The sequence below is a fragment of the Sinocyclocheilus grahami genome, unplaced genomic scaffold (genome assembly GCF_001515645.1).
Source record: "Sinocyclocheilus grahami isolate Dianchi unplaced genomic scaffold, SAMN03320097.WGS_v1.1 scaffold1966.1, whole genome shotgun sequence".
Taxonomy (NCBI): Eukaryota; Metazoa; Chordata; class Actinopteri; order Cypriniformes; family Cyprinidae; genus Sinocyclocheilus; species Sinocyclocheilus grahami.
Genome location: NW_015507145.1, coordinates 56592 through 69214, shown reverse-complemented (window position 1 = coordinate 69214; position 12623 = coordinate 56592). Strand labels below are relative to the sequence as shown.

Genomic DNA, 12623 nt, shown 5'->3' with positions numbered 1-12623 from the left:
CAAGCGACACCGCAAACATCAGATTTCTAGTGACGTTTGAGCAAAACAGAGGCCACCTGCTCACCTGCTGCTCTCCTGCCATCATCACTAGGTGACACAGCCTCGACACCTGCAGCATAAGCTCGAGGACCGCTACAGCCTCCACCACAGCAACCACAACCACTCCTGGAGGCACCAACAGCCAGAGAGCCACCTCTGTCTCCCAGCCGTGAGTGACAGGTGTGTGTTAGATTGTTCTGCACCTTTGACATCGCTCGTTGTTGTCTATTCTACGGACTACAACGCCCGAAAAAGGGGAATTTGTAGCGTCTGAACCAATCAAACACACAATTTTTCATTTGATTTAACAAATCAGTTATTCATTAGATTAACAAGTCATCACAGACCCCTCACCAAATAAACTGGATGCCAGGATGTCTGCAATGACACCAGGCCCCCCTGGTCCCCATGGCAACCATGACACCTCTGCTAGACCAGATCCATTTACGACCTAATGGCATGTTGAGAATTTCCCCTCGCACTACATTTTCCATAGGAAATCCACAGTGCACAGTAAAAATGGACTCTTCTCTGATTAATTAATAGGAAAACCTTTCTTTGAATGAACACACATATCCTTCAGGTCATGGTGTATGTTGTCTTTGAGATTTTATACTGTTTTATGCAGGCTTATGATGGAAACACTCATTCCTGTCATCTTACATATATGTTACCTTACCATGTTTAGTATCTATGAATTAGTCTCCTGATGATCTAATGAGTGTATATTAAATGTTGGTACATAGGCAATATATTAGTGTCCTGAGAATCTGTAGTAATTTCGATTAAAGTTCCATATGCAAATTACCATGCTTCCACACAAAGAGTCATAAAACTCCCCAGTATCTCAAAACTCCCACTTGGGATTCCGGCTATTCTCATTGGACAAGCCCATCTTGAGAGGCGGGAATCTTCTCCGACCTTAAAGGCCCCACACCAGGGACCCGCCCAGAGTCGGTGGTTTTGTTTGAATTCTGAGAAGATGTGAGCTACAATGCTCCAGGACATCCTAAGCTCGTGCCAGGCTTCGGCCTTGACTTTTCCATTCACCAAGATTCTCTGACTCAAAACTGGTTCTTTTTCATCAACCAACTTCAGCAAAGATCAACTTGAACCTTTGGACGGCATCAAGCCTTTCTTTCAGACAGACGAGACGTGCAAGTATTCAAACTTAGTCTTATTAAATGATACCTTAGGTATTATTTGCACCTTTTTACAAAGCTGTGTTTGAACTAAGAATCTGATGTTTCCTTCAGGTGTAAATCTGCTGAATATCAAATGGGACCATAGTTTCATATTCTTATTTCTCTTATCTTTACTGCGTTAAGCAGTAGTATACTTATAACTAGTTATGATTAATTATCCATATTTCCCCATGAGCTTATTCGCAACATTTTCTCAGAAGCACTCATAAAGCATTCGTGCTCATAGAAGCCCTAAACTAAGCAGGCTGTGCATTGAAGATCTAATATGTGTTAGATAACATATTATAATGGTGTCTATAAATGAAACTTTTAGAAAAGACTCTCTCTGCATTGCAAATAAAATTTTAATTTCATAATTTAGAAACATGCTTCGTATGGGCAAGCTTTGCCCTTAACATTGCATAAACCAACTTTCTCTCACTGGAAAAGAAGCTTTCCAGCATACCTGGGCTTAATTTCTCTTCATTTTCTCAGTAGCACCAAAACATAATTCGTGCTCATAGAAGCCCTAAACTAAGCAGGCTGTGCATTGAAGATCTAATATGTGTTAGATAACATATTATAATGGTGCCTATAAATGAAACTTTTAGAAAAGACTCTCTCTGCATTGCAAATAAGATATAATTTCATACGTTAGGAACTTCCTGCATGTGCGCAAGCTTTGCTCTTAACATTGCATAAACCAACTTTCTCTCACTGGAAAAGAAGCTTTCCAGCATACCTGGGCTTAATTTCTCTTCATTTTCTCAGTAGCACCAAAACATAATTCGTGCTCATAGAAGCCCTGAACTAAGCAGGCTGTGCATTGAAGATCTAATATGACTTGCAGTGTCTAGAACTTGTAACACACTGAAAAGGGGCTTTCTGCATTGCAAATAAGATATAATTTCATACGTTAGGAACTTCCTGCATGTGCGCAAGCTTTGCTCTTAACATTGCATAAACCAACTTTCTCTCACTGGAAAAGAAGCTTTCCAGCATACCTGGGCTTAATTTCTCTTCATTTTCTCAGTAGCACCAAAACATAATTCGTGCTCATAGAAGCCCTGAACTAAGCAGGCTGTGCATTGAAGATCTAATATGACTTGCAGTGTCTAGAACTTGTAACACACTGAAAAGGGGCTTTCTGCATTGCAAATAAGATATAATTTCATAAGTTTGGAATATCCTGCATGTGCGCAAACTTTGCTCTTCACATCGCAGGACCCAACTTTCTCTCACTGTGAAAGAAGCTTTCCAGTATATGTGAGCTTAATTTCTCTTTATTTTCTCAGAAGCACTAAAACAGCATTCATGCTCATAGAAGCCTTAAACTAAGCAGGCTGTGGATTGAAGATCTTTTATGACTTGCTGTGTCTATAAATGAAACTTTCAGAAAAGACTCTCTCTGCATTGCAAATTAAATTTTAATTACATAATTTAGAAACATGCTTCGTATGGGCAAGCTTTGCTCTTAAAATTGCATAAACCAACGTTCTCTCACTGGGAAAGAAGCTTTCCAGCACATGTGGGCTTGCTTTCTCTTCATTTGCTAAGAAGCACTAAAACAGCATTAGTGCTCATAGAAGCCATAAACTAAGCAGGCTGTTCATTGAAGATCTAATATGACTTGCAGTGTCTAGAACTTGTAACACACTGAAAAGGCTCTTTCTGCATTGCAAATAAGATATAATTTCATACGTTAGGAACATCCTGCATGTGCGGAAGCTTTGCTCTTAACATTGCATAAACCAACTTTCTCTCACTGGGAAAGAAGCTTTCCAGCATATTTGGGCTTAATTTCTCTTCATTTTCTCAGATGCACTCATAAAGCATTTGTGCTCATAGAAGCCCTAAACTAAGCAGGCTGTGCATTGAAGATCTAATATGACTTGGTGTGTCTATAAATGAAACTTTCAGAAAAGACTCTCTGCATTGCAAATAACATTTTTAATTTAATAAGTTAGAAACATGTTTCGTATTGGCAAGCTTTGCTCTTAACATTGCGTTAACCAACTTTCTCTCACTGGGAAAGAAGCTTTCCAGCATGTGTCGGCTTGCTTTCTCTTCATTTTCTCAGAAGCACTCATGCTCATGCTCATAGAAGCCCTAAACTAAGCAGGCTGTGCAGTGAAGATCTTATATGACTGGTAACACTTTATTTTAGGGGTCCAGAATAATGCATTAGTTAAGCATTAATTAATGGTTAACTTGTTCACAATTAAGCATTAGTTGAGCACAAACACACTAGTAATTAATGATTAACTTACCATTTAGGGAGCTCAGATTATGCATTAGTTAAGCATAAATAAATTAGTAGTTAATGATTGTAACGTCAAGCCAGCAGAGGGAGCCCTCGCCCGAGTACTGACCGTGCTCCACTCCCTCTGCTTCCTCTGCTTTCACTTCCTGTTTGACTCTCATATAAACTGAGACCGGTCCATGTGCTGATTGCAAAGTATTGCCAGTTTACCTGCCTTACCAAGCTTTATTCTTCCTCTGTTCCTGATTGGTTTCCTGTGTATGATTCTGCCTGAGTTCTTGACTCATCGTATTTGTACTCTGCCCCTTTTGTTCTGACGCCTGATAGGACTGATGTTTGTGTTTGAACTCATTGCCTGCTTCTGCCCTTGTGTACGACGAACGATCTGCTTGCTTCTCTGACTTTGACCCTCTGATTATCTGTTTAAAGCCTTGACCTTTAATAAACTTCCACTCATGGATTGTAACCAAACTCCAGCGTCTCTGTTACAATGATTAACTTGTTCACAATAATGCATTAGATAAGCATGACCACACACTTAATTAATGATTAACTGAACATATAATAAGGGCATATTAGCCATTGTTTACAATTTATTAAACATTTTATAGACACAAATTTATGCTATCAATAAACAAAAATAAGCTAGTAATGAATAATTAACTATACAGTAAACACATTTTAGCCATTATTTATAACTTAAGAAGCCATAGATTATTTGTGTAGTGATGTAAATATATTTCTATAATTCACCATTTATTAAGTTGACTGAACAATAAGCTAGTAATCATATTTAATTACTGCTTAAATAAGCCAATAATTATGGCTTAACTGCCATTAATACAGTACTAATATTCAAGTTTATTGACTAGAATTAGCCAATAATTATGGCTTAACTGCCATTAATACAGTACTAATAAAGGCAATGTGACCCCCTATTCTAAAGTGAAAGTTATATCCACATTAATTATGGCACTTATTGAATGATATTATTGACCATAATAAGCCAATAATTATGGCTAAACTGCCATTAATACAGTACTAATATTCAAGTTTATTGACTAGAATTAGCCAATAATTATGGCTTAGCTGCCATTAATACAGTACTAATAAAAGCAATATGACCGCCTATTCTAAAGTGAAAGTTATATCCACATTATGGCACTTATTGAGTGATATTCAAGTTTATTGACCATAATAAGCCAATAATTATGGCTAAACTGCCATTAATACAGTACTAATATTCAAGTTTATTGACTAGAATTAGCCAATAATTATGGCTTAGCTGCCATTAATACAGTACTAATAAAAGCAATATGACCGCCTATTCTAAAGTGAAAGTTATATCCACATTAATTATGGCACTTATTGAATGATATTATTGGCTATAATAAGCCAATAATTATGGCTAAACTGCCATTAATACAGTACTAATATTCAAGTTTATTGACTAGAATTAGCCAATAATTATGGCTTAGCTGCCATTAATACAGTACTAATAAAAGCAATATGACCGCCTATTCTAAAGTGAAAGTTATATCCACATTAATTATGGCACTTATTGAATGATATTATTGGCTATAATAAGCCAATAATTATGGCTAAACTGCCATTAATACAGTACTAATATTCAAGTTTATTGACTAGAATTAGCCAATAATTATGGCTTAGCTGCCATTAATACAGTACTAATAAAAGCAATATGACCGCCTATTCTAAAGTGAAAGTTATATCCACATTAATTATGGCACTTATTGAATGATATTATTGGCTATAATAAGCCAATAATTATGGCTAAACTGCCATTAATACAGTACTAATAAAGGCAGTTTGACCCACTATTCTAAAGTGAAAGTTATATCCACATTAATTATGGCACTTATTGAGTGATATTCAAGTTTATTGACCATAATAAGCCAATAATTATGGCTAAACTGCCATTAATACAGTACTAATAAAGGCAATTTGACCCCCTATTCTAAAGTGAAAGTTATATCCACATTAATTACGAATTATTGAGTGATATTCAAGTTTATTGACCATAATAAGCCAATAATTATGGCTAAACTGCCATTAATACAGTACTAATAAAGACAATTTGACCCTCTATTCTAAAGTAATTACAGAATAACACTGTTTTTCAATTACTACTTATGTAGACGTTAAAATTAACATACACCATAATACAGATAGAAATACAAATAACTGGATAATAAATGCAGCATGTTAAACGACCCATTTGTAGGTCACAAAATAAGGACATAAATACAGAAAGATTTTTATAAGAATTTTTATGCTGGTTAAACAAATAACATTGTAGTTACAAATGAAATTGAAAATAACATCTGTAATAGAATATGCCATTTATTAATAAAATTTAAAATGTTATTGAAAAAATGAGTACCTTTCAAGATGATTGTTAGTACTCACAATTGGTTATAAATGGTTATACTCACAAACAGGAAAGAACAGTGAGTAATAAGAATACAAGAGAACTCTGCACATTAGACTTTTTTTTTTTGCTCAGAACGAGTATTCGATTCGAGTATTCAATCTTCTCAGGCATGTGCTGGATCATCTTAATGTTACTGACCATACTACAGTGGAATGCAAGGAGCTTAATTGCAAATGGCCAAGAGTTTAAGAAATACATTGATAATTTAATAGAGAAACCTAATGTAATATGTATTCAGGAAACATGGTTGAAACCACAATTGGATTTTATAATAAAGGGATATAATGTAATTAGAAGAGATAGAGAATCTGGCAGAGGGGGAGGAATAGCTACATTTATACAAAATGGGATGAAATATAAGGTAGTACAAATAAATAAAGATTATGAATCAATTATAAGTAAGGTATGGACTGAAAGAGGGTGTATAGATATTATTAATTACTATAATCCATGTGGGAAATTAAGTCAAATCATTTTAGAAGATGTTGTGGGTCATTTGCATGACAATGTAGTGTGGTGTGGTGATTTTAACTCTTATAATTCATTATGGGGGAGTAATAATACTGATGTGAATGGCCAACTTATTGAAGAATTCATTGATAATAAGGGAACACGATATAACAGTATACAAAATACAGAAACGGTACTTGACCTGACATTTGTATCTTCTGTAATAGCAGGGATCAGTACATGGAGTGTGATCAAACATACTACAATAGGGAGTGACCATTATCCTGTAGTGACTACAGTTGGTACAAAGATATGTTATGAACAAGGAAAGAGAAGTCCTAGATGGAAACTGGAGAAGGTAAATTGGGGAGTTTTTCAAGTAATTTGTGAAAATAGATGTATGACTCTACTAGAGGAAAACCAGATGGATGTAAATATATTCAACAATAAGCTAGTTAATGAAATAATTCAATCGGCTGAGGAAATAATACCTAAAACTACAGGAGTTAGACGTATCAAGAACGTACCCTGGTGGAATGATGATTGTAAAGCAGTTGTAAAAGCAAGAAATAAAGCATTTAAGCAACTTAAAAAAAGCAGATCATCTTTTAGGATGGACATAATTAATGAAATATTCCATAAGATGTATAATTTAAAGGTTAAGGGCATCTCAATGCAATTCATTTTGGGTTCCTGCTCATGTTGGTGTGGAAGGGAATGAGAAGGTGGATATTATAGCTAAACAAACTCTAAAATTAAAACAGGTTGATCTACAAGTTCCATTAAGTAAAGCAGAAGCTAAAGCATACATCAGGAAATATGCACAATCAGTATGGCAGGTATATTGGGATGGTATTGAAACAGGTAGACATTTATATAATATACAAAAACAAGTTGGTGCTGGGAGGAGGGAGAGCAGGAACCGTAAGGAAGGGAATATTATAACTCGTCTGAGAACAGGTCACACAGGACTTAATAGTACATTGTTTCAAATTGGCAAGCACTCAACTGGGGAATGTATTTATTGTAGTCAGCAAGAAACAGTTGAACATGTACTGCTTCATTGCAGGAAATACAACAAAGAAAGTTGCCATTTTATTTAGTTATTAAAGAAGGTTGATCACAAAGACTTCTCTATAACTGGTATTCTAGGGGAAAAGGCTATATATGATTGCATCATTAAGTTTATTAAAGAAACGAAGTTAAGTAAAAGAATTTAAAAAGTATTAATTTGTTATTTATTTAATTAAAATCTGTTTATTTAATTATTTATTTTTAATATTAAAGGGTTTTTTTTTTTCTTTTTCCCTCACCTCACCACGCATTGTCAATCCCATAAGCACGTATTCTGTTCCACACTCCAGTCCAGTTGGTGGCGGTAATGCACCTACAAGTTGGTTTGCCAACCGCCAATAAACACCAAAGAAGAAGAAGAAGAACAACAAGCATCAGCCAAGCCTCGCCCGAAAACCGCCACAGGCCAATCGTGGCTTAGCAACTGTAACTAGGCGCGGGAGGTCTGGCAAGCTTTCAAGCGAGGGAAACATGCCGAAGCGTTGTGCAAATCTGATACCCGGTCTCCTAAAAGTTTGGACGGGGTAGTGGAATTTTTTCTCTCCCCGAAACTTAAAACACAAGGGGAGAAATGCCGGGCGTGGATCAAGCAGTGTGGGAGGCCCCATTCACAACTAAATGTCGACAGGATTAACAAAAACACCTACGTTGCTTTCAAGCGAGGGAAACATGCCGAAGCGTTGTGCAAATCTGATACCCGGTCTCCTAAAAGTTTGGACGGGGTAGTGGAATTTTTTCTCTCCCCGAAACTTAAAACACAAGGGGAGAAATGCCGGGCGTGGATCAAGCAGTGTGGGAGGCCCCATTCACAACTAAATGTCGACAGGATTAACAAAAACACCTACGTTTGCTCCAAGGTAAGAACACGCTAATGTTATGTTAGCTAGCTAGCTAACTCAGCACAGCATTGCTTGGAAATAATGACGGTTCTTTGTTCATAATGCATATATTTGAACGTAAAATAAGATGATTAAAAGCAAGACGGAGGCTGAAATACTTTAAAATATATTTCAGCATTTTGCTAATCGACGGCCTACCCCTGAGTACCCCAATCCGATCGCAGCTCTCCAGGGGTTACTTCTGAGGAGGGAACATCAGGGGGCTTGCCGGAGATCTCCAAGGAAAAGGTTGGTATGCAAACTTAATCAGTTCATTAACAGTAGTCACTTATGTGCTGTCATACCTGTTTACTACCGTGTAGACTTTATTTGGGCTGCGAGATTTATTACAGAACACAGCATGCTCTCATGCTTTATACAAAGTGCATTTTATTTGTAACAAAACAACAGTGTAATAAAATTTTATTCCTTGGGGCTATCAAAAGTTAAGTTATTAGAAGGGTTTGTTAAACATTAATGATTTCATGAAGACAACTAAACAATTGTTAAACTGATTGTTTACTGAATCATGTGTGACAGGAAGCCAGCACCTCAAACTCCACTGAGGACACATTTCACAGTACATCACAACAGAGTGACTCTACCTATGGTAAGGTATCTGTTTTTAGTTACTGATTGCAACTGGGAAGTAATCAAAGAAAAACAAATCCAATTTGTATTTCATCTCACCCCACTTTTCTACATCTAAATGTAGTCTTCTGCGCACATTACAAAGAAGTCACACCAAGGCATTCCTGTGAGTCCCAGCTGCCCTATTATTTGGTAGTAATATGCGTGGGTCTCCTTTAGCTTGTAACTACCATCTGCCTGTCTTTGGAGATAGGGACAGTCTTGGCAGCTGTTCTTTGCTGGACATTTAATTTCCAAAAGGCCAAAGCTTGTACCATCTACGACCTTGCTGTCTGGGGATGTGCCAAGGTGTGGAGCATGGGGGTTCACTACAAAGCCGCAAGGGTATACCAGATTACCTGTTACGTTCGAGTACTGCTGCGCTGCCACAGGTTCTAGCTCTACCCCTCTCCTCATTGCTTTGGTCTGCATTTTGGATGTGCCCTTGGTTCTCACAGCCAAGGTGTCAAAAGTCGGCTCTCCTAGAGCATATTGGGTGGACTATATGTATGATAGTCTTGGCAAATTGTCTATTTGGCCACACAGGGATGTTATTTCTGAGAACATGCCAGCTAAATTTAAGGAAGAATTTCCGAATACTTTTGCCATCTTAGACCGCACTGAACTTAAGATTCAGAGACCAAGCTCACTAGTCTAATCTCAATGTAGGAGATGGCTTGATGGTTGATAAAGGCTTTCTAATAGAGAAGGAAGTTGAGGAGATTGGTTTGCAACTTAACATTCCACCTTTTGCAAGAGCAAACAGACAGATGCCACATGCAGATGTTGAAATGACCAAAAGAATAGCCAAGCACAGGGTTCATTTTGAAAGAGTTTGTGAACATAAATCAAATATGGTATGTAGTAAGCATGCTATCTAACTTCCAGCCACATATCATCACAGATTAAGGTTGTCTGTGTGTAGAAGAGCTGAGTGGTCAAGGAAGATCATGCTGACGTGGTGCACTGTCCTGCACTGCCCTGTACATACAAGTTGAGGGAATTTCATATAAAGTACACAATAAAGAATATCTACTTTAATACTGCTTCTTCTCATTCATTTACCTGATGGCTCAAACCACTTCCTAGTGGGTATCTCTCTCCTCCTACAATTATGTCAACAGGGGGGTCTGTTTACCAAGTAGCTGATGGGAGCTCCTGTCTGCCTTTTTAATAAAGCAATTTTCTCCTCTAACTGAGAAGGTCCTGAAAAAGAATACCCTATCAATGCAAAGCTAGGGGTTTTATATGACAAAACTTTGCTGTACTTGGAAACCTGCCTCTCTAATGTTATGGTTTGTATATTATAGTGTTGTTTTATTTTCATTAGGCTATTGATTGAATTGACATTATTGTTTATTATTTCTATTCTCCTTAATGTAGTCTTACCAACATTTTAAAACTGTTCACTGTTAATTTTAATTATTGTATTGTTTTTATTTGTATGTCACTTTGGACAAAAGCGTCTGCCAAATCCCATAACTATAACCATAAACATAATTTTTACCTTAATAACTTACCTGCTTCCTGCATACCGACAGTCGATTGGTCGCCGCATACGGTTTTCATTGGCTTTAGCGACAACTACCGATGATATTGGCACTGCCCTTATTTTGTTACCCCTTGGCTTGTGCCACTGCTGTGGTAGACTCGTGCAGGAGGACTTTGTTTGTGTTGTTGATGATGAATGGCTCAGCTCAGCATCTCTGGCTCGTGCCAGGTCCAAGGCGTAGATTAGACCCGCGACGTGTGAGCAGTAGCCTGGCGCGCTAAAAATATGGCTAATGTCTTGTGTTTATTCCACAAGATTTATGGATAAGCTGTTTGATTTATAATTATTAGATTATTTTCAAATTTCACTTACCCTGCTGTGCATGAACATAGCTGTTCCTCAATTTGTGTGTTATTGACATTATTGTTTATTATTTCTATTCTCCTTAATGTAGTCTTACCAACATTTTAAAACTGTTCACTGTTAATTTTAATTATTGTATTGTTTTTATTTGTATGTCACTTTGGACAAAAGCGTCTGCCAAATCCCATAACTATAACCATAAACATAATTTTTACCTTAATAACTTACCTGCTTCCTGCATACCGACAGTCGATTGGTCGCCGCATACGGTTTTCATTGGCTTTAGCGACAACTACCGATGATATTGGCACTGCCCTTATTTTGTTACCCCTTGGCTTGTGCCACTGCTGTGGTAGACTCGTGCAGGAGGACTTTGTTTGTGTTGTTGATGATGAATGGCTCAGCTCAGCATCTCTGGCTCGTGCCAGGTCCAAGGCGTAGATTAGACCCGCGACGTGTGAGCAGTAGCCTGGCGCGCTAAAAATATGGCTAATGTCTTGTGTTTATTCCACAAGATTTATGGATAAGCTGTTTGATTTATAATTATTAGATTATTTTCAAATTTCACTTACCCTGCTGTGCATGAACATAGCTGTTCCTCAATTTGTGTGTTTCCCATTTGAATGGTCAGCGTATGAGGCGGCTGCTGCTTGCGCTGTGACCTATGCTTTAGCTTCAATTTTGATGAAATTATTTTCTAATCGGTTGCATATTATGTCGTGGATATATCCCTCGAATGCATACTGCTGTCCCTTTTGTCGTGCTCTCTCAGATATTTCACCTGTTCGCCAAAAATGACTAATTATCTCCTTGGGAAAGTCTGACACCGGTGCATACATACTGTAATAGACGTGCCAGGTGCGAAAGCTTGTCAGGCGTAGCAACAGTAACTAAGGAGGGCGGGGCTTAGCGAAAGGGTTATAAAGAGCTAAAAATAAAGAGCTCATTATTTTTTTTTCATTTCATCTATTTTTTGCTTCGTAGTAGCAGACATCATTGCATTGCACCTTCTGGCAAAATCAAGAAGGGTTTCCTTGTTAGATTTTTTAATCTCTTGGTAGAAACCAGGATCTGCAATTGCAAGCTCTGCAACTGAAGCAGTGGATGCAATAGTTCCTCTGTCCAACCCATGTCGATGGAAGGCTGCAGACATTCTCACTTTTCTGAAAGTCTTCAGTACTTCTTTGTAGCGTTTAATCACTTCTTCTGGCTTTCTGGCTGTACAAAATGAAAATAAAAAAAAAGTCTAAATAAACTAAAACATTTGATGAGAAAAGGCAATACAACATTCAAGACACCAAAATTGCGTTTTTTAGTTCCTTGCCACAGTCATCCCTGGCTGCTCACTTGTGGGATTAAATGACCAAAATCTTACACGATATGAGTAATTTAAAATTTTAAAAACAATGTTGGAGGCAATGCATTGTAAGTAATTAGTTAATCAGATTACTTTTTTTAAGTAACAAAACTAATCGTACTGACATTAAAACTGCTTACAAATGAAAAAACAGAATGTTTTGATTGCAGCAATTAACATTTCCATCAACAAATATTCAGTTAATCTAAAATATCAAATTATGTCGGCACCAATGGCCTTGTGGGCGCATATACAGTACTGTGCAAAAGTCTTGGGCCACTAGTATTTTCAGCAAACAAAAAAAAATGGTTTTAAGTCTGTCATCTCTATCTTTTGCTGTAGTGTGTCAGTAGGAAATATCAGTTTACATTAGAAAACATTATTTTTGCCATAAATTTTAATAATCCTGTGAGATTTTTGTTTGCAATTACAATTAAT

The 12623-nt window shown here is 37.1% G+C and overlaps 1 protein-coding gene across 1 annotated transcript in view; it reads left to right on the top strand.

Moving 5' to 3' along the window:
- Positions 1-9463, top strand: part of LOC107573520 (uncharacterized) — a gene marked incomplete at its 3' end in the record, with an annotated part of 46355 nt that extends 36892 nt beyond the window's left edge. The window contains exons 2-6 of the mRNA XM_016259952.1: positions 8094-8322; positions 8480-8592; positions 8884-8953; positions 9059-9100; positions 9188-9463. Coding sequence (XP_016115438.1) covers positions 8094-8322; positions 8480-8592; positions 8884-8953; positions 9059-9100; positions 9188-9463 — 730 coding nt within the window. The remainder of the gene's footprint in view (positions 1-8093; positions 8323-8479; positions 8593-8883; positions 8954-9058; positions 9101-9187) is intronic.
- Between the last annotated feature and the right edge of the window lie 3160 nt (positions 9464-12623).